This window comes from Leuciscus leuciscus (assembly GCF_965113295.1).
Source record: "Leuciscus leuciscus genome assembly, chromosome: 21".
Lineage (NCBI taxonomy): Eukaryota > Metazoa > Chordata > Actinopteri > Cypriniformes > Leuciscidae > Leuciscus > Leuciscus leuciscus.
The window spans coordinates 6,866,672-6,893,099 of record NC_138745.1 but is presented as its reverse complement, the minus strand read 5'-3'; the positions used below and the strand labels follow the sequence as shown (position 1 = coordinate 6,893,099).

The window sequence follows — 26,428 nt, the reverse complement described above, 5'->3', positions numbered from 1 at the left end:
GAATTTAATTTAGAGGAAAAATTCAGCTGCTTTACAAATCATTTCGTGAAATCATCTATGAAAGTGTATCCGTTCATCCAGATCAGCAGGGGGCGCTCGAAGGCCGCGTGACGTTTGTCCCTGCATTCCTCGAAGATCTCCATTGGTTTACTTCCGGTCCATGTGGTACATGTGTGAAGAGGAGATACATGCTCTCTTTTCTGGATTAAACTGATTAACACATTTGAAACGTCATTGATAGTTGAGGCGAATCACTCATCAAAATGGGCCCGGTAAGATATTTTGTAGTTTTAACACAAACTAATGCGATAGTGAGTTTAAAAACACCCGCTGCCGTTCGTCATATTGCGGAGCTTCAGTTACATTACATTCAGCGCTTCAGATTTGAACAGCCCTTGTTTATCATATATAATTCTAGTCAAAACTATATACAGTAACTTACTAGCCTAACCTCTACTGTGTCATATACTGTACTTATGTAGTCCCTACAGGACACTTCATCATACTATAGCTACTAGTTTTACCCCTACTCTATCATGCTGAACTAAACACCTGGTGTATCAGATCATATATAGCATTTAACCCCATACTGTACCTTTTATATATACACACACACATACAGTACCGGTCAAAAGTTTGGAAACATTACTATTTTTAATGTGTTTAAAATAAGTATCTTATGCTGTCCATGCCTGCATTTATGTGATAAAAAATACAGTTATAACAGTAATGTTGTGAAATAAGTTGTACAATTTAATATAATGGCTTTGTTTCTTATTGTCACATGATCCTTCAGAAATAATTCTAATATGCATATTTATTATGAATGTTGGAAACAGTTGTGCTGCTTGATACTTTTTTACAACCAATTTTTCAGGATTCTTTGATTCTTTTGATATTTTTCCAAATATCATATTTGGAAAATATGTTTTTCCAAAGAAATATCAAGCAGCACAACTTTTTCCAACATTGGCAATAAATCAGCATGTTAGAATGATTTCTGAAGGATCATGTGACACTGAAGACTGGAGTAATGATGCTGAAAATTCAGCTTTGATCACAGGAATAAATTGTATTGTAAAATATAATAAAATAGAAAACCATTATTTGTATTGTATTAATATTTCACAATTATTACTGGGTTTTTTCTGTATTTTCAGACTATAAAAAAAAAAAAAGCAGGCTTGATGAGCATAAGAGACTTATTTCAAGAACATTAAAAATAGTAATATTTCCAAACAAACAAATATATATGTATATGGAGAGAGAGAGAGAGAGAGAGAGAGATTATTAAAGACTACTTATTGTCAAAGTTTAAAAAAAATTCTTTGAAATCTTAATTTGAAGTGCAAATTTGCAAACATGTCTCTGTTTTCCAGTCACACCAGTCCTTATGTGTCTCTTTTGCACTCTTGATGTTTAGAGTTTAACCTCGTCATTGCTTTTTTTTTTCTGCATCATATCTGATTTCTAGATAGTCAATACACGACTGGTTAACCTTGTATTATATTGTAATACACTATACGTTTTACTATACAAGTCAGCCTCTGAATTCTGTTTTGCTTCATCTGTCATATGTATAAACAACTTATGTCTTATGTATATAATTGTAACGTACACCAGCATGCATTATTTAACTGTGCTTTAATGCATCTTTCACACAAGGCTGCCAAAAAGAACAGGAAAAAGAGGCCTAGCTTCAGAAAGTTGCTGAAAACCAGCAATCTGAAGCTAGAAAACAAACAGAAGAATCGACAGTTTAAGCAACAGAGCTCCGCTAAGAAACAGCGCAAAGAGCAGCGGAAACTTCGACAGGCCATCACTGATGTGTCCCATCAGACCCTCAAACCCCTGGAGCGCTACAAGAAGAGACCAGGTGAAACAGGACACTGCCTTCTGATGATTTTCATAACTCCTGCTCAGTGTTGTAATGATGATGTATGATCCCAGAGGATGAAGAAGAGGAGGAGGAGTTCCTGGAGTCTCTGCCCACTGATATGATGGATGAGGATGACCTGGAGCAGATCAAAGCCATGGCACATAAAGCATCCTTTCTGACTCGAGACATCTCATCAAGGTCTTTAAAACATGCGCTTTTATCTATAGACTATGGACACAGTGTCCAGCTGATATCGTCTGTTGTGATCATCTTCTCTCCCTGCTCTTTTTCCTTCACTTTTCTTTTGTGAAACCTTGTAGTGCTCCAGTCCATGCCAAAAAGCGTAAGTCCGAGCAGTCGGTGGAGAAGTATGAGAAGATGCCCAGGAAGATGCAGATGCAGAAGGAGAAGGAGCTCATTCACCTGCTGCCCATCAAAGACAAGAGCGGCCTGATCCCTCAGTCCATGGAGAAGCCCGGTGCGTGTCGACTCGTCACTCTTCAGGAAATGCTGGAGTGCTAGAGAGGATGTTGAGTGCTGAACTGTGCTGTTTGATTGTGTCCTCTAGTTGTGCCTGAGGCGGAGGAGGAACCGAAGGACCAGGAGGAGTTAGAAATAGGTTAGTGTGCATTTCTCATATGTGACCCTGGATCACAAAACCAGTCACATGTCACACGGGTTTATTTGTGGCAATAGCCAACAAAACATTGTATGGGTCAAAATGATACATTTTTATTTTATGCCAAAAATCATTAGGATATTAAGTAAAGATCATGTTCCATGAAGATATTTTGTAAATTTCCTACCGTAAATATATAAAACATTTATTTTTGTGAGTGAACATAATTGGACAACTTTAAAGGGGATTTTCTCAATGTTTCGATTTTTTGCACTCTCAGATTCCAGATTTTTCTTAGTTGTATCTCGGCCAAATATTGTCTTCTTATAACAAACCACACATCAATGGAAAAATTATTTATTCAGCTTTCAGATGATGTAGAAATCTCAATTTCAAAAAGTTGACCCATGTGACTGGTTTTGTGGTCCAGGGTCACATCTATCTATAAATTACAGAAACGTCTGTCTGTCTGTGTGTGTGTATGTCTGTTAACCACATATCTCTCGAACCGTTAGTCCGATGGATTTCAAACTTGACAGGTGTCTCGCTACGGTCACGAGTAAGTGCAGCGCCAAGTTTGACGTTGTTTGGATGAGAAATGTTAAATATTGTTAAATATATCATTTTTTAAAGGTCAGACTGATCTCATGAAATAGCGTATGTATGACACGCCAATTCGTATTTCCATTTTTGGCGTGTTATCAACACGCATAATTGATTTTCAGCGTGTTTATCAACGCCGGTGACTTAACGTTACATTACTGTATATATAAATATATATGACCTACCCCAACCGCGTCCCTAAACCTACCCGTCACTGGGGTTAATACCATTTATGAGTGTTCCCCTACCATCCTAGGAAAAAAAATATTGCTCCCCAGATGTAGATATACATTTTGCTCAGTTTCGCTCAGACATTTAACGGCGTACACATACACGCGGAATCACTCTGACGTTTAACGGCGTAGACATACACGCGGAAGATGACGGTTCGTTTCGGCGTGGACATACACGCGGATAGCTCAAAATGCGTATAAATAACACGCCACTTGACTTGAAAGTGGCGTGTATGTTTACGCAAAGTCATGATGTCATGTGGCAGAGGTTGTGGTTTAAAAATAAACATTCTGACATTAGAGGGTTGTATCGGTCAAAGAAGCCCCAAGAAGGTTGTGGTTTAAAAATAAACATAGTTTGGTTCCTTCTGAATATTATAGTTTGGTTCCAGAATGTGATAAATCCATTTTGATTAATTTGAGTAAAAATGTGTTTTCTTTACAAAGAAAGTGGCAAGATGAAAAACACTATTTTCTGTTTAAAACTTTCACATAGTATCTTTAGGTTATAATATCATATAAAATTCAAATCCAGATTTGGATTTTCAAAGATCTATTATAAAAACGGATTATTTCCCCCAAAAAATGCAATAAATTCATGACACTTTTTTTTCAAAATGCTATCATATTGAAACTGTTGAAATCAGCCATCACTAAGAAATATCTCCTGAACTTTTTTGACGGCGATCAGCTCACAAAAACTGATTTTGCACGGGCACTTTGCACTGCTCCCTGAATCGACGCGTTTATTCATTTGTGGATGTTAACAGAATCTGTAAGTCAGCTATGCTGTTTACTTCTGAATATTATATTTCATTCTGGTGCGCTTAAAGTTATCGCTACTGTGTAACGATAGCCTATGCTATTCACCAACTAAACATATCCTATTCAATGTGTTCACAGTCTCTTTCACGGGCATCATTTGTAGTAGCCTATTCACAAGCTTCCTCAAGCATAGCGTTTTCTCGGAGTTCACTGTGTGCTTTCTACCATGCACAAATATGTGTGTAATTGTAACAATGAGCACTCAAACACACCAAACCAACAATTACTAAAAACACACTCAAAAACTGATTTTGCACGGGCATTTTGCACTAGCACTTAGAAGGTTGTGGTATTCATAAACACTCAGTCAGCTACACTGTTTACTTCTGAATATTATAGTTTATTCACAGCCATCATTTGTAGTAACCTAGCCTGCTCCCTGAATTCAATGCGTTCACAGTCTCTTTCACGGGCACCAAACCAACAATTACTAAAAACACAGACAAAAACTGATTTTGCACGGGCATTTTGCACTAGTTTCTTCAAATGCAGATTTCTTTCATCTCAAGGGTGAGGTTGGGATAGCGCCGTGTTGTAGTTCTTGTTGTCATGTCTTGTTTTAGAAGAAAAAAAACATTTTTTGTTAGTCTAACCCCTTTGATGCAAAATATTGAATGTAAAAAAAATAATAATTATGTATTCTCGGAGATGATATTATAAGTTAATATTTCTAGGATTTAACAACACAAAAGTTCCCTGATGTTGGATAATGGTCACATGACATGCAGGCAAACTAATAAAATATTAGTGTTTTTTATTTTGGTTGTTTTATGTTTAAATTACTTATTTTAATAATACATTTTGTGATTTAATAAATTAATAGCTTTTCATCAACTCATGAACCCCCTGCAGTTTGGGACTTTGGGAAACCATACTATAACTGGTCAAGTCATTGATAATGTTACAAAAGTTATCTATTTCAAGTAAATGTTCTTTTGAACAAAATAGTATAATACAATTTTATTTCAGCAATTGTTATATATGTGTTTTTACTATCTACTATAGTGTTTTGAAGTTAAATAGTGTGATATTATATATATCGGCCATCAAAAAAAATCACTGTTGGTCAACCTCTATTGATGATTAGAATGATTTCTGAAGATTGGAGTAATGATGCTGAAAATTCAGCTTTGATCACAGGAATAAATTACATTTTAACAAATATTAAAATAGAAAACAGTTATTTTAAGTTGTAATATTTCACAAAAAATACAATCAAATGCAGCTTTGATTTGTTTGATTATTCAGTGCAGCTGTTTGCTGATGTTTTTGCTGATTTTGTTCAGAGGAGGAGCCAGAGAGCGGTCCGTCACTCACTCCTCAGGAGCAGCTAGAGCTGCGGGCTCAGAGACTGATGGAGAAGAAACTGCACATCGCGAGTCTGTCCTCAGCTGTCCTCGCAGATCCTCATGTGAACGTAAGACTGTCCTTCACAGGGAACTTCTGCATGTGATCTGGATCTGGATTGTTTTTAGATGTATCATGATTTTTCAGATCAAGAAGCTGAAGGAGTTGAGGGCCATGCTAATGGAGACGGACCCGTGCGTCGCCGTCACTGTCAGAAAGTTAGTCATGGTCTCCCTCATGGAGGTGTTTAAGGACATTGTGCCAGCATATCGAATCCGACCACTGACGGAAGAGGAGAAAGCCACGAAGGTACAGTGCCTCCCCTTCCTTTAAAGGAGTCTTATCATGAGACATTTCGTTTTCCTACAAGCATTTCGTGCAACTGAGCTCCAAGAGCGACTCGTTCGGGAAGACTCAGGTGTGTGATGACAGACAGATGAATGCATTGTCACGTCACTGGCCGAACTTACATGCTTATTGGGTGTTTAGAAACCCGGTCCAGGTAGTGATGACTGGGTTCCTGCAGGTCCTTAAAAAGTATTAAATTCGGTTTGATAAAATTTAAGGTCTTAAAATTATAATTTTAAGAGGTCTTAAAGGAACACGCCACCGTTTTTTTAAATGGGGGTTATTCACCGTCTCCCCTACATTTAGATAGGTGGGCAAACGCATTTTTGTCTCAGTGCATGCATTGTCTTAGTCTGGCAGCGCCGCCGCTAGCTTAGCTTAGCTTAGCATAATGAATGGAATCCTTTGTTGCCGGATAGCATGTCGTGAGTAAAAGTGATCCAAAAAATCTAATTCAATCATTCTCTCCGACCAAGTAGCAGTGCTTCGCCTGTGCTTCACCCCAATATAGTCCCAAGTCAGTATCTGCCTAGGAAATTGCCTAGTCTAAATCTGCATTGCTATTTGTACTCGTGAATACGCAGGCCACAAGTAATTCTTTTTTTTTAATTTTTTTATTTTTTTTTACTTTTACTCATGACATGCTATCCAGCAACAAAGGATTCCATTCATTATGCTAAGCTAAAGGCAGCGCTGCCAGATTAAGACAATGCATGCACTGAGACAAATTGCGTTAGCCCACATATCTAAATGTAGGGGAGACGGTGAATAATCCCTATTTCAAAAACTGGTGGCGTGTTCCTTTAAATTTTAAAGAAGAAAAAAAAAAAGTAAATTATTAAACTTCAAAAGGCAATGGTTTAATTAAATGCGCATCGTGGCGCTGTTGCGCGTTCTACAGACTTGCAGTTTCAAGAAGCAATTTTTGAATTATGGCAATGTTTACTTCATGGTGTTTATATTGTAATATGTTGCAGATGGTTGTAATTGTGCATATTTGATCCCCCTTGTCTTTATGAAGGAGCAGCTGGGAGTAGTAACGTAGACATCTCAAAATAAGAGTTTCAGAGTATTTCGGGCTTGTTTATAATTATAAGTCCTGCATTGTGCCTAAAATCTTTTTCTTTTGGTTACTTAATAAACTGCATCTGGCATTTAGTTTAACGTAAACTTGAATCTTCTCTCTACGGCAACATTATTTAACACCATTATTTATCACGTTCACCTTATAGACTTTTTCAGTATCTGCACAATAATTAGTTTATTGCCTTTATTTAAACATCGTATGAGCAAAATCCAATATCGATCAACTTCGAATTTGTAATATATTGGTATATAAACCAACGTCATTTCATATGTATATATTGAATAAAACATATTTTAAATATGCAGTTGCCAGTTACCCTGTTTTAGGTAAAAGATTTTGATAAAAGAATTTGATAAAACTCTGCAGATACCATGGATGAGAAAGCAGGGTAGACACTAATTATTACAATAATATATGGGTAAATCTGCCAAACATCGTGGTGTTTTTGGCTTTGTATTAATATTTGACTTGAGTTTAATTTATAAAAGGTTCCTGATCATTTCAATCTGAGAAAATGGCATTTATATACGTAAGGCACAGCAACAAAAACTGACCTGTTTATCTCTGAGGGTCATTTAAAGTGAAAAATGCTCATTAGAACCAATCAGTTTTGGTTGAAGAAGTGGATAATTGGAGCCAAGAGACAACGACATGATTAAATGACTGGATTTAAGTATCTTCTATGACCCATTGAAGCATGTCCCTTTGTTCTGCAGGTGAAAAAAGAGACGCAGCAACTGAGAGAGTTTGAGGAGGGTCTCGTGAGCCAGTACAAGTTTTACCTGGAGGATCTGGAACAGACAATCAAAGGTAGATCATGTGACCACCTCATTCGTCCGTTCTCACTGTCCCGTCTGACTGATCTGATGCCGTTTCAGACTGGAAGCAGAAGAAGCAGAAGAGAAGTCAAGCCGTGTCTCTTCAGTGTTATAAAGGTCTTGCTGAGGTGGCCATCAGGTGCATTTGTGATCTGCTCGTAGCTCTGCCACACTTCAACTTCCACAACAACATCATAGTGATGGTGGTGCCTCTGATGAACGACTCCGTCAGGACGGTCAGTCTGCTGGAAAGCTCAGCATCTGGAGGTTTGCATGTGGGCGGTAGTAATGTGATGATGTGATTTTGCGTTCAGGTGTCTGAGATGAGTTGTGAAGCTGTCAGGAAACTGCTGAAACAGGATAAACTGGGCCAGGCCTCTTTAGCGATGGTGAAGGTCATCTCAGGCATGGTCAAGAGCAGGAACTACAACGTCAAGCCAGAGGTACAGTCATCATACTGAACGTTGTTTACTCTGTACAAGTTCTTACAAAGGGTTAGTTCACCCAGAAATGAAAAGTATTCCATAATTTACTCACCCTCAAGCCATCCTAGACGCGTATATGACTTTCTTCTTTCAGCCAAACACAATCGGAGTGTTAAACAATATTCTGAATCTTCCCATTTTTATAATGCAAGTGAATGGTTCCTTAGATTTTGAAGCACAAAAAGCCCATCCACCCATTTTAATCTTCTAATTCGTGACCGGTGTTTTGTTTTGCTCTTCATCAATACGTCATGCGTCGGGTCAGAGGTCACTCTTCCACCGCCCCCGTTAATGGAACCCAATGATTATAGTTTATAAAGTTATAAATATGGATGTTTTTCTCACATAAACGCATCACTTCGCTTCAGAAGGCCTTTATTAACCCCCTGGCGTCATGTGGAGCACTTTATGATGGATGGATGGATGGATGTGCTTTCCGTCCTGTCCTGTTTTTTAGACTCTAGGGGTATGATTCTCGCTTTGGGTGCGAGAGGTCCCGGGTTCAGATCCCGGACGAGCCCCCACTTTGTCATGACCTGGCTCTAAAGCCATGACAAAAATAGAAGGTCGCAGTTTTAAACCACAAAAATGAAATTTATTAACTAAACAAAGACACCAATACAACAACTAACGTAACATAATACAACCATGAAGTGTGAAAATCAGTAAGGTCAGTAGAGTGAGGTGCATGTTTGGATTAATGGAAGATATGTTGTTGCGTGAACAAAACAAGTAATGCACGGGAGAGAAGGGCTTTAGGTTTATGAAGGCATAAAACACCTGGGCCCAGGTGTCCCCAATCTCACTGACAAGCTATAGCCATGCCCCCTGCAACACAGAACAAACCAGACACAAGGAAACAGGCCAGACCAACAGGCCAGACCAACAGGCCATCACAGTCCAAAAACTATACAATGTACTTATTGTGTTCATGTTGTATTGCGAAACACTTTTTCAGTTCCCACTGACTTCAACACTATTTTTTCTCCATTAAATGGAAGTCAATGGGAACCGAAACTGGTTGCCAACATTCTTCAAAATATCTTTTTAATGACATTTATTTTTGTGTGGCCTATCCCTTTAGCATGTGATGTGTATATGACATCTTGATGCAGATGTTTTGAATGGCTTGATGTCATTAGTGATATTTGTGATATGAATGCACAGGTGCTGAAGTGTCTCCTCTGTCTGAGGATAAAAGAAGTGGACATGAAGAAAGATACGGAAGACACTGCGCCCAAAAAGAAGTTCATGTTGTTCAAGGAGAGGAAGACAAACTTGTCCAGGATGCAGCGGAAGGTCTGAACTGAGCCCAATGTTGTCATTAAATGTATGGTTTAGATCAGTGTTTCTTCACTGGACACTGGTTCATTTTAAAAACGACACATCAGCCACTTCCTGCAACTAGATTCCCCAATCATGGGATGTTTCTGGTGAAAAGTCTGAGGTCTGTGTTAGAGAAGTCTCTTCTGCTCACCAAGACTGCATTACTTTATCAAAAATACAATAAAAACAGTATAATTGTGAAATAGCTTTACTGTTTAAAATAACTTTTTATATTTGAATATATTTTAAAATGTGATCAAAGCTGAATTTTCAGCATCATTACTCCAGTCTTCAATGTCACATGATCCTTCAGAAATCATTCTAATATGCGGATTTGCACAAAAAAAAAGTTTCTTTCAAAGCATTTTCTTACTCACCCCAAACCTTTTTTGAAATCTTGTATAATGAACTTAATTACGTTTATACTTTTATACATTTAATCAATAGTTTTGTATTGTAATCTTTAAAAGTTGGTAAGTTTGTAATTGAATTCTTTATTTTCTTTAAAGAATTTTCTGAAATGTTTATGGAGTAAAATAATGTGAAATAAACTTCCTGAGCCGAAGCCGCTGGAGAAGCCGTATATATCTACCTATATGCCGGGATGGTTGGTTTTGTTTCCTCAATCTTCTTGTCCTCAACAGTGGAAAAAAGCCGAGGATAAGCTGCAGAAAGAGCTTCTGGAAGCTGAGGCGACAGAGAGCAAGGACAAGAAAATTAAACTGGTGAGTGCTATTAGAGTAGACGGAGAGCGTGTTGAACACTTCCTTTAATGCATCGATATGTTACCGCATATCTATCTTTGATTCCAGCACACAGAGACGCTGAACATCGTGTTCCTCATCTACTTCAGAATACTGAAGAAAGCCCAGAAGTCCATCTTACTGTCCTCCGTTTTAGAAGGTCTTGCAAAGTAAGAACCACATGATGTCTAAACAGCTTTATTATAGCGTTATTAGCATTCGGGTCTCTTGTTAACATGTGAATAACACGGTTCAAACTGTTTCCTGAAGGTTTGCTCATCTTATAAACTTGGAGTTCTTTGATGATTTGTTGGCGGTGCTCTTCGGCCTCATCATATCGGGCGTAAGTGTTTCAGCCAGGAGCGTCAGCTTCGTGATTCATCAGGGTAAAATTGTATGCACTAACATCTCAGTGTTTTCCTTCACCCAGGATCTGACGTATCGGGAGAGCCTTCATTGCATTCTCACATCCTTCCACATCCTCTCAGGACAAGGTCAGTTCAGCCTCAGCTCTCGTTTCGGGAAGCTCCTGCTCTCGCTGAGCTAAAACACATCTCTGTTTCCAACAGGGGACGTCCTCAACATCGACCCTCTGAAATTCTACAGCCACTTATACAAAACCCTGCTGACGCTGCACGCAGGTGAGATCTCCTGTCTCTGTCTGACAAGAACATCCCGTCACTCGCACACTCAAAGCTTGATTTTTAAGGATTAAATGCACAGTGTTTTTGGTTGTGAGACCTGTCAGATAGACTATTATTGAACATACAATTCACTTAACAAAAAAAGGTCAAGCTAGTTAACTAGCATTTCTGCTTCCAATGGCTGCGATTGCTCCTTTTGAGAGACTGTTTACAGATGATGTGGATTTATTTGGAAACACAATTATTTAATATATTCCTGGGTGCATTACAAAAAACTCACATGACTTTGCCTCAAAGGATCATATGATTGGATAACTAGACTAATCATAATGAAAAAAAAAAATGTGATTTAGGATTTTTTTTAGAAATTGCTGTAAATTTCACAGATACTTGGAAAGAAACGGCAAGTTTCACATTGAATTAAATGTGACATTTTGAAGTAGAAAGACTGAAATAGTATTTCAGATTAAAATTTGTTTTAATTACAACTTGTAATGCATGTTCTTAACCTCATTATGGTTAGTAAGCCGACAATGCATGCGATCATGTAAACGTGAACCCGTTTTCCTTCCATAAACGGATTAAGCATAAACCGATCTTCACTGCTAGATTTATATCCTTTACCCACAACACTGTATTTTAAAACAGCCTAAATTCAGTCTGTTCATCATATAAAGTGATCGTGTCTCCTCAGAAAATGTGGACTAAACTGCTCAATTCATATGGATTAGTTTTACGATCTCTTCATGAACCTTTTGAAGTGTCAAAGTGGAAGTTGTGTAGCTGTCAATAGAGGGACAGAAATCTCTCAGATTTCATTAAAAATATCTTCATTTGTGTTCCGATGAACTAAAGTCTTCTGGGTTTGAAATGACATGAGGGTGAGTAATTACTGACAGAATTTAAATGTTTTGGGTAAACTAACCCTTTAATCACTTCTAGTCATTAAGTCATCTTTGAGAGCAAGGGGCCCCTGGTGGTTCGGGGGCCCTACACAACATGTGTACTTTGCGTATAGGGAGGACCAGCATTGTTTATAACTGATACTTTGCACCAGGTTTTCAGGAAGTGGGTATTTTGCTCTCTTGAACACATGGAATGGAAACGATGTTTTATGCAATTAGGGGCCAAGCCCCGAAGGGGCAAGGCACCTATTGTATCTGTTAGTTTTCTTATTATATTCCAATTGTTATTGTCTACAGGAGCTACGAATGATGACACGGCGATCGTGCTTCAGTGTCTGGACGCGATGCTGAACAAACGCAGGAAGCAGGTCAATCTGCTGAGGGCACAGGCCTTCGTGAAGAGACTGAGCACACTCGGCCTGCACGTGCTGCCCGACTCCTGTGTGGGCATCCTGGCGGCCAATAGGACGCTGATGCATGTGAGCCTTCAATTCAGCTAATGGAGGCCTTCGTGTTTATGACTTGTTAAGGTGAATGTATGAATTGTGTGTCTCTCTTGTGTTTGTGTAGACCTTCCCTAAGTGTGACATCCTGCTGGATAATGAAATGCAGGGCAGTGGTGTGTATCTCCCAGAGCTGGACGTGCCTGAATACTGCAACCCCCAGAACACAGGACTGTGGGAGCTTCACTTACTGAAGGTGAAGCGCAATGATGTTCATTCACTCATTCCAGAGGTTTATTACTGACAGTGGGAAATTAAATTCCCTTTTCCTTCATTTATTTATTTATTTTAAATTGCCAGTAGGCTTCAGTTTAATGAATTCTCCAAAAATTAAGTTGCTCCGGGTTGAAATTACATTTAGAGGAAAAGCACTGATAAGTCGCATCAGTGCGTCACACATTTTGTTACATAAATAATGTAAAATACTGGTAAATAAAATGAAACGTTTGCAAAAAAGTGTTTTAGTTCCCCCTCACTCAGCAAATTCAACACATATTATGAAAGCATATTTAAATATTAAACATATTTAGTTAAAGCAAAATTGAAACTACCGGTTTATTGGAAATTCCCTGTGTGTGTGTGTGTGTGTGTGTGTGTGTATATACACTTGAGCTCACGGACCTCAGTCATCCAAATGTGTGTGTTATGGAATATAAGTTGCTGCACATTTCAGATGATAAAACAAAGTATTCTGGGGCCTAAGAAAGTTTTTGGGAAAATGCTGGTGAGAGAGTTAAATTAATTATAAATAAAAATAGCATGCAGTCTCAAATATTAAAGCTCAAAATAAATGTAAAAGTCTAGAGAGAAAAAAAGGTCAAACTAGTCAGTTGTTGGATGAAAGGATTCCTGATTTCTTTGTCGTTCTAGAGCCACTATCACCCCGTGGTGAGGAAGTTCGCTGCTCATCTCATGAAAGGTGCTCCCAGTGAAGGTTCAGGTGCTCTCAGCATGGAGATCAGCAGAAGGTAGAGACCACAGGCTCCAGGTTTCAGGATTCCAGATGAATATGGAGATGTTCATGGTGTGTGTGTGTGTGTGTAGGACTCCAGTGCAGCTGTTTGAAGACTACAGTGTTAAAGACATGACCTTCAACCCGCCTGTCGCAGAGCCTCCCTCAAAGAAAAAGGTATTTTTCCATATAACAATGCTTTACTTTTTTGTGTGTGTGTGTGTGTGTGTGTGTGTGTGTGTATTTTTTTTTCTGAATTGTTCTTTAATTTTGTGTTACAGGAACATTTCACGATCGGTCATGCGTTTTTCGATCCAGACCTGAAGGCACAGATCGATGCTGCTCTTCAAACCGAGAGCGAGCAAACGAGTCTAGACTTTACATTACAACACACACCACAGGAAACATGAATGAAAGTTGGGAAAAGCTATTTTCTATCGATATGTGTAAAATAAATGCTCCAAGATACAATCTTTGATCTTTTTTATTGACATAATTTAGCATATGCACTGATGTACAAGTAACGGTTTCACCAAAAACTGTGTTTTTCAACACTATTTATTGATGAAAGTAGTTGATTCGGTAGTTTCAAGTAAACGAATAATCCAATATTGACATCACAATATTGACGATACATTCCTATAGCATTTTACGTGTGCTGAAAACCATCACTAGTAGAAAGTTCAACATGTTTTAAACTCCTAAGACACAGATGTTCTTGATTAACTATCAATGCAATAAAATAACAGCATAGTGTCATGCTATAAAGTTAAAAAAATTGCTTGTTCAAAACAAAGTAATGGTAAATATACATTGAAAACACATGACAACGCTGTAGTGTACCACACACATTAAATACTTCATGCCTACCCTTCTCTTAATGTTAAAATATTTAATATCTCTCAAGACAGTTCTAAACATATAAATTACAAAAATACAAACATTATACATTCATACAGTATGAACAAACTGGAGGAGCATTCATCCCTTAAAAATAAATTAATACAGATTTGATAATTATGTACTCTCATATGTACACGTCAGGAAATGTACAGCCAGCCTGGGCTATATAACATGCAGTTAGTTATGAAAGATTTCAAGAAAGAAAATGGACCACTTAAAGATAAAAGGTCATTTTCAACCACCAAGAAAGTTAAGCAGGGGATTCACAGGAATATATTACAGGAAAATTGTATTTAACACAAATAGGAAACATTTTCAAATCGAACATTATCATTCGATAATAAAATGTATTGATTTATTACAGAGGTCATATGGGATTTAAACCTCAATTTTACTGATTTTTTATTAAACCATTTCAAAAGTGCTGCAGTGATGATGGAACTCAGAGGAACCATTTAATATTGTGAGTTTTCTGTAAATGCAAGAATTATTTTTTTTATTTTAATAATTGCACTGCAGCTGTGAAGGGGGAGATTATGTTCAAAAAAATATGTGCAAGAAAAGAAAAATTCCTAGCTCTAATGAAAGAAATCTTCAAATAAAGTACCATTTAAAGTGGTGTTTTTCTAATACTGTAAATAGATTTGTGGCTGTGTAAAGAAAGGTACCGCTCAACACCGTGCAGTGTTGTCTACAGGTACAGGACATGTGCAATGAAAGCCATCAAATTCAATTAGCTGCTAAAATATGCAGAACAAATCTGCCTCGCATCCATCGAAAAATCTTATGCATTTGCTCTGAACTCGTAAGAATCACAAGTCAACTAATAAAAAAAACCTGTATAGTGTGACACTGAGGGCATATTCATGCTCCCATTTCATGTCAGCAATCCAAAACAGGGATGTAAATAGAGTATTAAACTTTCAAAATAATAGTAATGTGCAAAACCACAAAAGAAAATGAAATGCATATAAACGCATTCATCACTTACAGTACTGTTGAAGTAGGACAAGAAGAAGAAGAATCGAAGTAAGGAGAAACTGCTTCATCTGACATCCGCTGCTGAACCGACGAACCCTTGCGCACGAGTCTCTGAGCCGCGTGTGAGAGTGGTGAACACTAGAGGTGCTGCTCTGGCTCTGGACTCATTTATGCAGCTTCCAGTTCCACAGCAGCGGGAGAGACCAGCCGGAGGGGGCAGGGGTGCGACCGCCACACACACACACTCTCTGAGAACCCAAGCGTCCCTCGGCCATCCAGGCCTTCAGCCCCATCGACAGAGACTCTGAAGAGAGACAGGCGGGAAGGTTCAGGTTAGTTGCGGTCGCACAGCAACAATGAAAACGTGGTGCATTATTGAAATGTTTCTACCGCAGAGTGAAGGAGTTTGTGAAAATGCAATGTTTTGTAACAAAGTGGATCATTCTAGACCTGGATGCTGATTGGTTATAGTGTTCCAGCTGTTGACCTGCTCATATCACTGCACTGCAGACACACAGCAAATGCTGTTACCGTTGACATCTCGCCGAATTTGCTTAATAAAATTACACTTTAATACATTTATGTCCTCGATATTTTTATTATGTGCAATCTTTTGATATTACACTACTGTTCAATAGTTTGGGGTCAGGAAGATATTTCATGTTCACTGAATACAAGATCTTCACCAAAAATGGATGCTCCTCTTGATGAAAATAACATCAGAACATTTATTTCCATGAAGAGGTGCATACATTTTTGGTGAAGATCTTGTATTGACAATGCAAGAGTCCAGCACTCTGACTAAAGTCTCCTCAGAACATCCCAAAGACTCTCAGTGAGTTTAAGATCTGGACTCGTGTGTGAAAATGATTCTTCATGCTCCTTCCCAATCATTCTTTCACAGTTTGAGCCTGTTGAATCTTGACATTGTCATCCTGAAATATGGTCTTCCTTCATGTTTTTTTTAAAGAAATGATGAGAAAAGCTACACACTCCAACTAGGGTTAGAAGAACTGTTGCCAAACATATAACATGCTAAAAAACAACACAATAATATTCACTGCAATAATGATCCAATCATTGACACTGATTCTTAAGCATTTGCCTATTTAAATCCAAACAGCGCTTTTTTGTTTTTGTGTCACAGTTTTATTTGACATGAATGAAAGCGAGGCTGTGAGGAACAGACATAGGCTGTGTCTGAAATCGCCCCCTATACCCTTAAATAGGGCATTATTTGAGGAGAGGTAGTGGTGTCCGAAACTAGTGGACATTATCAAGTGCACTCATTCAATCCCATAATGCACTGCAACAACGAGTGTACAACTGATGAACACTCAAGGGCTAGAGAACACCCATAATGCACTGTAAGGTCCCACATCTCACCAGAAGATGGCGCCCACAGCTGAATCCTCCATCCATCCATTTCCCAAACTGCTGCTCCAATGTGGCTACAGCGTAATATACAGGTATAAATTCTTTTTTTAATTGATAATTAAATTGTTTAGATAAGGTTTAGACATGCTAGTTTACATGACAGAGTTCAAGTGTTCAAAATCTTTTCACTGCTACTGGAGCTGCCAGTTCGCTGAGTTACAAATGATTATTAAACAGCAAGAACAAACTATGCAAGCAGCAGCCCTTCCTGTGCACTCAGTGTCTGAATCCGCTCACTCGTTTTCATTCACTCCCTCAAGTGGACTATATTAGTGCAGTGATATAGGGAATATTGAACGAGGGTTCAGGGGGAGATTTCAAACACAGCTATAGACTCATCAGATATGTTGGGTAACACTTTGTTTTACAGTGTCCTTGTTTCACATGTTACATGTAGTTACTACAGTATTCACTATAAATGATGCACCTAAACCAAACCTTAATCTTAACCTAACCCTATACCAAGTACAGGTTAATTATAATTACTCAGTGCTTAAATGTATAATTACACAGTCTGGTTACCCTTTATTTTAAAGGTGTCCGTCTTACAGAGTGATAAACACCAATGACTATATTGTACACCTCATATTCATTCGCGGCAAATTGAATATGATTGAGGTCTATTAAATTTGACATGCCATTAATCACTTTCCACTGCTAGTAAAGACATGGTGCACTGCTCATTAATAACTCTGTTAAACAAAGAATGGCAAACTCTCAGATAGCACTGCTCAACTAGCAGCACAGAGACTAACAACTTTGACTAAATCATCATACCATCAATAGCGTTTTCTGTCTGTTAGATTTGAGACTGTATAATAAAAACTGTGTTAATAATGGCTGCTGTGTGTTAGTGTCTGGTACCTGGTGGAGCTCCATGCACTGCACACACACACTGCAGAGTGTTGCTTCACTCCGAGGCCTCGGGCAGAGGCATCATGCTGGGACATGCAGCCTTCTCCTCCTTACTGTGTGCCGGCTCCTGGGCCGCGGGGCCGTTCGTGCTGGTGTTCACGGTCAAGCTCCGACTCCGACCCGTGAGCTTCCGGAGCTCGCTGGCAAAAGAGACGCCCTTACGCTTGTCCTCGCGGGCCATCTGAGAGACGGGACACCGGAAAACAAATGCCATTAACATACTGAGAAGAAAAAATGTTTTCCTAAGCAAGATTGTTCATGCAACAGTGTGATAAAGTCTGGATTTATGCAAATACATATTGTGCCAATAATAAATATATTTATATGAATATCCATATATCAGGGAATATATTTTTTTTGATATCCAAAGCTGTCTGTTGAGCTATTTACATTTCAATACAGCACTTTGTGACCAAGGAATTTCCTTTTCAAAGACCTTTCCAGTCGCGTGACAAAAAAAAAATTGGATTCAGGTCAATTCATTTATTATATATTTTTAAAATATATATTAATGCTATTTTGTTTTTTATTGAAATACTTTAACTCTAATCGTCATTAAAATGCTAAATAAAAGTAATTAAATAAATAAAGTAACACTCCCAGCTTCTGTTAATACAAAAAAGTTTGAAAACAGGCATTGTTCATAATTACAGTCGAATATTGTGTCAAAAAGGTCAGTAAGATTGTATTATTATTTTTTCAATATTTTGAAAGAAATTAATACTTTTGTTCAGCAAGGATGCATTAAATAGTTTAAAAGTGACAGTGAAGACATTTATATATTACAAAAGATTTCTATTTCAAATAAGCACAACAGTTTTCAACATTAGCTGTTTCCACAAAAAATTGTGAATTTAACTTGTCCGCAAATTTGGACTATCGTATAAAACATTTGCGGATAAAGCAGTGTTCTGATGCCTGATGCTTCTGAACGCAATAGTGTGAGATGCTTCTGGGAGATCATTATACCAAATCATTTAGATGACAGGTTTTGGTTTAGGCATTTCAGAACGACCAAACCATTTGTGCAATGAAATTGATCCACTGGTTACTCCAGTTCTCCAATCACATTCTCTGTTGATGCAAACTCCAAAGGATTTATTTGGTAAATGTGTTTACATCGTAGTTTAAGCACATCTTATTGAGCACATAGCTTTGCACAGATATCCCAAAATGTGCATAAAAATGGGTTGATAGAAGCATAGCTATTGATAATAATAAGAAATGTTTCTTAAACGGCAAATCAGCATATTAGAATGATTTCTGAAGGATCATGTGACACTGAAGACTGGAGTTATGATGCTGAAAATTCAGCTTTGATCACAGGAATAAATTACATTTTAAGACATATCACAATAGAAAACAACTATTTTAAATTGTAATAATAATTCACAATATTACTGTTTTTACTGTATTTTTAATCAAATAACTGCATCCTTGGTAAGCAGAGGAGACTTCTTTCAAAAACATTGCAAAACTGATCTGTCTGTAAAATGTTTCATTCATAGAGAAGCAACAGAAAGGCATCATTATATTTTCAGATGTTGCTGTGCTTGTTTTTCATGTCATAGATCAGTGAGCAGGCGTTCAGGCGTTCACCTGCTCTTTGAGCTTGAGGATGAACTTCCCGGCACCCTTCCACCGGCTCTGAGCCTGGAACACACACTCGTGGTCCTGCAACACACGCTGGCACGCTTTAGCTGAGGAGGATTTCTTACTGCCCGCGTCTTTGGTAAGCTCCTCCATCAGGACGTAGTCACATGGGTTGGGGTTGCTCAGGATGCTCAGAGAGTACTTGGCTTTGCTCAGAGTCTACAATAGACCACAGCAGCTTAGCTAATTTGACATCAACATGACAGAGATGAAATCTTCCAGTAATGTCACAGTGATATCTGACCTGCTGGATGATGTCCTGGGCTGTGCTGTAACGGGGGGCTTTGATGACAGTGTGAGGTTGCTCAGGAGAAACATCATGAACCTGCACGAAGAACGTGTCCTCCTCTCCGCTGCTCACCTCCTCCAATCCCTCCATCACTATATTCTTCTCATTGAAGTTCTGCTATGAGCCACCAGGAGGAGCAACAGATCAAGAGTTAAATGGTGAAATGTATAAACAAAAGAAATGGGTGTGGATCTTATGAGGCCTGTGGGGGTCAATCCTGTTATGAGTTACTTTTCCATTATCCTAATACACTGGATACAAATACAAAAATACATTTTTAAAGCTTGAAATCATTCTGGCTTTCTTTCGGTTCTGTTTCTCAAACTATCCTTAAGTGAACATGAAATGAATTATGAATAATGTTAATTGTTAATGTTATAATAAAAAAAGAAATAAAATATAAAAACAAAAAACTTCATCTAGTTTCTAACTAAAAATGAATAAAAACTATAGATATATTTTAAATAACAATAATTATAAAAATGGCAACCAAAAAATGCAAAACTACATTTCTAAAACTTCAAACAAAATAAAATGGAAAAATAAAAATATTAATAAAAACTAATACTTCGCTGAGTGCTTCTAACATAAAACTTCGAATATTTCTTAAAATACTGACACAGTTTGTTTCTTAAAATTTTCTTTAATCAAAATGTTTCAAAGAAAACATGTTTTCTGGGGAATATTGTTTTAATTGACCCTTCGCAGGGAGTTTGACTGACAGGCGATCTGACCAATCACAATCCGCCATCTGCCGAATCCGCCATTTTTGTCCGACAAAGCAGTCCGGAGAGTTAGTAGATTAACGGTGTGTACTGACGTCTTTCTGCGGTATAAACAACATTCCTTCTTATGCTCATTCATGTTTATTTGATGCTATAAATTAACTAGAAGGAAGAGATGATGGGTTCACGAGCAGCTTTAACTGAGCCTCTACAGCGATCTGTCAGACACATTAAAGAGCCACAAAACGCTATTTATTGTTTAAATTTCTTTTAAAAAAGACCAAATTTGAAAGTTGAGACTTTGTTTCGTATCAAAAGTAACCTGGTCTGTCCTGTCTGTCAGCGCGTTGTCAGTGTCCTCTCTGCTCCGCGATGTATTTTTCACTGCGTGAGAACATGGTATGGCCAGAGTCATAGAGAGAGAGAGAGTTGCGACACTCCCATAGACCTCCGTTGTAAATAATGGCGGCGCTTTTAACCGCCTACTTCCGGGATATGAAGATCGGAATAGTTCCAAACACTGTCATTTGGGCGTTGGACACCATTCACTTACATTGCTGCGCGTCGAGTTGTTCCAGAGTTAAGTTGCCGAAATGTCGACCTCTTTTGAATTGTCAACTGTCTATATTGTATCAGAGGCCCTTTGCGATGCTTATACTGGTCTTCATTTGTACATGCACAGCGTAATTATTTATATTTTATGTTGGTTGTTTCAACCAATTTTCAAGCACTGCCTGCTAGCTAACGTTAGTTAGCTAGCGCGACTTCGTCAGCTAAGAGTTCGGTAATGAATCGCTACCACCTTTATAGCAACTTTTATTTAATTTAATTTTTTGGGATATACTAACTTTTCATTATGTTATTATTGTCTTGAGTGAAGCGGCTTGTGAGAACAATGCTGGACCTTTAGGATTGTTATGGCCATCACCAGTCCTGTCTGTTTCATGGATCACCTGCCCCTGGTTTTTGTTTTTCTTGTTCACACACACAAGCACACATTTTTGTTGTCTGTTATTGTTTAATAAAAAATATTTTATTTGAAAACCTTCATTTGTATCAGCCATGCTTAAATTCGTTTTTAATCTGTTATAGTTTTGATAATGTGTATGGCTTAATCTTAAAATAATATTCTTAGTCTTAACATGATCATGTTTCACGTTGTGGTCCTGGGGGTGGCCACTTTCATCAGAAGAAGTGAGCTAGCTTCTAAGCGAATTCTGAACGGACCGCCACGGCAGACCTCTTTGCGTGATCACAAAGGTAGGCTAATGGCTGAATCTAAATTTATAAGCAAAATCACTGGAATCAATAGCCTAATACAGCCCAGTTGTGCTAAAATAAATATCATGAGACGTCCATCATCAGATGAATGATATGGAAAAGTTAAGTTAGAGCCGCTAAAGCCAGTGCTACTACCCATGCGAACATGAACACTAAGCTTTTCCCTCCAAAAATATAGCTTAAAACTTATCTCCAAATGCAAAACTGACATTAACAAAATGCAATAATGCAATAACAGCTGAAAAAGTACTTGGGTGTGTGTTTTATTTTATATTTACCGTTCAATAATGCAATCGCTGCTGTCTGTCCCATAGAAGAACATGACAGCCAGCGTACGTTTTGGAACTATTGGGGCTTACATGAACCACGTGACAGCCATAGCGGCGACATCAAAGAGTGTCGCAACTCTCTCTCTCCATGGCTCTGGGTATGGCGAGAGAGCGGCGTGGCTTGTCGGACATAGCAACAGTAACTAAAGGGGGCGGGTCTTTTTGCGAACGGTCAATTGGTAACCAATTAAAAGGTTTTTGTTCAATTTCCATCTTGTTAATAATTTATATCGCTTTAAAAGTTCTTGAGCAGAAAATCAGCACATTTAGAATGATTTCTGAAGGATTATGTGTCACTGAAGACTGAAGTACATTTTAAAATATATTGAAATAGAAAACAAAAGTTCCGGTTCCGGGTCGAACATGGCGACATCATAGCGAAGCAGCTCCCCGTTAAAAGTTCAGAATTTGCCCCGTAAACCTAAAGCCTGAGTAACATAAATGATTTAAAGACGACAATATCGGGGGGCGGGTGATATGTCAAGAAGGAAAACCAGAAGGAAGGCTGGAAACGCTAAACAACGCGGGAACGAAGACGGAGAGCAAGTGGAGTTAGCATTGGAGTTAGCGGCGGAGCTATCATCCGGAACAACGCAAGTACAAGAAAAAATGTCGGATTTAGAGGCAGTCCTGCGGGAGATAAGGGAGTTTAGACGTGAGACAGCAGAAGGTCTAAACGGCATCAGAGAAGATCTTAGAAAGACGAATGACAGGATTGATGAAGCTGAAAGACGACTCGGGGACACGGAGGAGAGAGTTTTGAGCATCGAGGAAGTTACAGGTGAGCTCATAAAACTCCACAGAAAGCTTGAGGAAAAACAAATCGATCAAGAAGGAAGGGCCAGAAGAGACAACATTCGTTTGCATGGGATCAAAGAGGGGGTCGAAAAGGATGCAGAATCTGTGGGGGCTTTTGTGGAAGCTTTACTCAGAGAAAAGCTTGAGTTACCGCCAGCGTACCAGCTCAGTCTGGAGCGAGCCCACCGATCGCTGGGACCCCGCCCATCTGATGATGCACCACCAAGATCCATAGTAGCGAAATTCTTAAGCTACAAATGTAAAGAGGATATTATCAAGAAGGCATGGGAGAAAAAAGGGTTCCTCTTTGAAGGGAAACGTGTGTATGTTGATCACGATTACGCACCGGAAGTCATGAAAAAGAGAAAGGAATACGCCGAAGCTAAGAGAGTACTGAGAGAGAACAGAATCAGATTTCAGACACCGTTTCCCGCGAAGTTTCGTGTATTCTACGAGGGAGACACATGCCTCTATAACTCAGCAGCAGAGGCGACAAGAGACATGGTGGAAAGAGGATTTCCGGTGCGTATTGTTAAAACAGCTGTAGATCCACTGGAGAAGATTCAACGTCGGATGTGGCGCTCCAGCAGGGGAGCAGGCAGACAGGAGGGTCAGATGGAGACTTCTTCTTTGGGATACAAGGAGAAACTGCAAGCCTTTAGAAGATCTACGGAGACAGTACAAGATTAAGCCCATCAAACTTCAGTAATCGGTAGCATTCTACATTGGGGAATAAGACAAATTCTCTGCATTGTATTTCAGCGTTGAATAAGTATGGTCTAGGTGAGCAATTCTCTCTTTTCTTTGATTTCAGCCGAGGACAAGTGCGGACAAAGGGAAATTTACTTCTTTAAGTTGTATTTGGGGAATATGTTTGCAGAGTTGACTGATGAAAAGGACCCAAAAGGGTCATGAGGGCCCCCTGATCTACAGGGGCTATCCCTCAGAGCTTGGAGTGAGCTCAGGAAAGGTTGAAGACTGTAAAACCTCAGGTTTGGAAAACATTTTGCTTTGTTCAAGAGTTAATTATTGTTCATGTGGTTCATTTGTTTGTAGCAAAGGGGGTAGAGACATTGAGTTTAAACAACAATGTTTTGGTAAATGACGACACGAAATAGTAAATTGAAAGTAGCCTCGTATAATGTTAACGGTTTGGGTAGCCCAGTTAAAAGAAGCAAGGTAATTAGTAAAATGAAGAAAGAAGAAGTTGGGATACTCTTTTTACAGGAGACCCACTTAACGGATAAAGAGCATGAAAAGTTGAAGAGAGGGGGTTATAATCAGGAGTTTTCATCATCTTATAAGTCGGGCCGGAGAAGAGGGGTATCAATCCTGATATCAAGTAAAATTAGTTTTGAAATGTTGAAGATGATTAAAGATAAAGAGGGCAGATACGTTTTGGTGGTAGGCAGATTGGAAGGGGAATTAGTATCCTTAATGAACGTATATGCCCCTCCAGGATCAGATTGGGAATTTTTTAAACAAGTGTTTGATCTGTTGACAACAGAGGGAGAGGGGATGCTAATTGGAGGAGGGGATCTTAATCAGAGACTTAATGCACAGCTAGACTCATCAGGAAAAGCACAGCAGAAAAATGCGATAGGCAAAAAAATTAAGAAGATAATATCATATCTGAGAATTTTGGATATTTGGAGGGAACTAAACCCAACTAAAAGAGATTATACCTACTTTTCGGCACCACATTCGGTGTACTCAAGGATTGACTATTTTTTTATTTATGGAAGAGATAGGTACAAAATAGAAAGCTGTGATATAGGAGTGATGGATTTGTCTGATCACTGTCCAATATATTTAAATATATCCTTGGGGATAGAAAAGAAAAAAACAATATGGAGGCTGAACTCAAGCCTGCTTAATGGCCAAATGAAGGAGGAAATTGAAAAGGAGATTTGTGAATATGTGGAACAAAATGATAATGGGGAGGTTTCTCCATCAATATTGTGGGATGCGTGCAAAGCAGTTATGAGAGGGAAATTGATAGCAAGATCTGCATTTAGGAGGAAAAAGAAACAAGAAAGGCTCAAAATTCTACAAAGTGATTTGGAAAGGTTGGAAAAAGAACATAAAAACACAGTAGACAGCAAAATTATGGCTGAAATTAAAATGAAAAGAGCGGAGATAAATGAGATTTTGTCACAAGAAATTCAGAAGAAAATGATATATACAAAACAAAGATATTATGAAGCTGGGAGTAGATCTGCAAAATTACTGGCATATAGGCTTAAAAAACAGGAGACGGGAAGACATGTATACAAAATTAAGGATCCACAGACAAATTATGTGGTGCACAAGACAGAAGAAATTCATAGGAGTTTTGAATTTTACTATAACAGGTTGTACTCCCAGATTCAGGATAATAATGAATCCCAGATTGATGAATTTTTAAATAGTTTAAATTTGCCACAAATAACAGAAGAACAAAATAACTCATTGGTGTCAGAAATAACGGCAGAAGAAATAAATTTAGCAATTTCTAAACTCAAAAATAATAAAAGCCCAGGTGCAGACGGATATATTTCAGAATGGTACAAAGCTTTTAGAAAAACTTTGATTCCACTATTACACAAGACTTTTAATTGGATATTGAAAGGAGGGGCTATTCCTATTTCTTGGAGGGAAGCAATCATATCCGTGATTGCTAAGGAGGGCAAAGATAAAAGCAATTGTTCAAACTATAGGCCAATAAGTGTGCTCAATATAGATTATAGATTATTCACAGCAATTCTGGCCAGGCGCATTGAAAAAATTTTACCCGACATTATTAGTTTAGATCAAACTGGATTCATAAAAAAAAGACAAACCCATGACAATATTCGTAGAACGTTGCATATTATGCAATATATTAGTGATAATAAACTAGAAGCATTAATAATGGGGATGGATGCAGAAAAAGCATTCGATTCCGTAAGGTGGGATTTCTTATTCCGAGTAATGAAGAGGTTTAACTTTCATGAAAGGTGCATTGAGACCATTCGGACTCTGTACACAGGCCCTATAGCAAGGATCAAGGTTAACGGTAGTTTATCTAACATCGTCAAATTAGAAAGGGGCTGCCGTCAGGGATGTTCAGTAAGCCCCTTGTTATTTGCCGTTTTTCTGGAGCCACTAAGCCAGTGGATAAAACAAAATAAGAGCATCAAGGGTATTGTAATGGCAGGGTTAGAACAGAAAATAGCTTTGTTTGCGGACGATGTCCTGATTTATCTGGAGAATCCCGATCTGTCATTGCCAGTACTGATGGATACTTTTAAGGATTTTGGTAGGCTGTCGGGATACAAAGTTAATGTCCAAAAAACTCAAGTCATAACCTTCAACTATGAACCAAATCAAGTTATAAGACAGAGTTTTAATGTTAATTGGAATATGACGTCTATGAAGTATTTGGGTATTAATTTACCGAAAGAACTTGGAAAATTGAAAACCTCAAACTATGACCAAATAATATCAAAGATTAAAACAGACTTGGGAAGATGGAACTTAATACCGTACTTGAGTTTGGTATCAAGAGTTGAAGTGATTAGAATGAACGTTTTACCCAGGCTGCTTTACCTATTTCAAAATCTTCCAATTGAGATAACGGGAAAAGAATTTAAAGAGTGGGACAAAATTATATCTAGATATATATGGCAGGGTGCTAAGCCAAGAATAAAATATAGAACATTACAATTACCTAAGGGGAGCGGGGGTCTAGCGGTACCCTGTCTAAAAAGTTACTTTCAGGCCGCGCAGTTGAGGGTCTTAATTAACCTGTGGGATTCAGAATATTCTGCAAAATGGAA

At 38.3% G+C, this 26,428-nt stretch overlaps 2 protein-coding genes across 7 annotated transcripts in view; one reads left to right on the top strand and one right to left on the bottom strand.

Annotated features, from left to right (window-relative positions):
- Positions 1 to 118: 118 nt before the first annotated feature.
- Positions 119 to 13,788, top strand: noc3l (NOC3-like DNA replication regulator). Its single transcript, XM_082151502.1, has 21 exons — positions 119 to 272; positions 1,666 to 1,876; positions 1,951 to 2,077; positions 2,200 to 2,357; positions 2,448 to 2,498; positions 5,446 to 5,576; positions 5,654 to 5,815; positions 7,658 to 7,751; positions 7,820 to 7,995; positions 8,074 to 8,202; positions 9,412 to 9,543; positions 10,215 to 10,295; positions 10,383 to 10,483; positions 10,584 to 10,656; positions 10,744 to 10,807; positions 10,883 to 10,954; positions 12,160 to 12,341; positions 12,433 to 12,561; positions 13,236 to 13,333; positions 13,410 to 13,494; positions 13,599 to 13,788. The coding sequence occupies exons 1-21, from the start codon at positions 264 to 266 to the stop codon at positions 13,725 to 13,727; spliced, it is 2,394 nt and encodes a 797-aa protein (XP_082007628.1). The 5' UTR covers positions 119 to 263; the 3' UTR covers positions 13,728 to 13,788.
- A 1,579-nt stretch (positions 13,789 to 15,367) lies between these two features.
- Positions 15,368 to 26,428, bottom strand: part of plce1 (phospholipase C, epsilon 1) — an 80,849-nt gene continuing 69,788 nt past the window's right edge. For 5 of the 6 annotated variants that reach the window (XM_082151474.1, XM_082151476.1, XM_082151477.1 and 2 more), the window contains 4 exons: positions 19,451 to 19,612; positions 19,153 to 19,365; positions 17,503 to 17,734; positions 15,368 to 15,505 (listed from right to left, as the gene is read on the bottom strand). In XM_082151474.1, coding sequence (XP_082007600.1) covers positions 17,549 to 17,734; positions 19,153 to 19,365; positions 19,451 to 19,612 — 561 coding nt within the window. In that variant the 3' untranslated portion in view covers positions 15,368 to 15,505; positions 17,503 to 17,548. The remainder of the gene's footprint in view (positions 15,506 to 17,502; positions 17,735 to 19,152; positions 19,366 to 19,450; positions 19,613 to 26,428) is intronic. The other variant, XM_082151475.1, reaches the window with a different exon arrangement.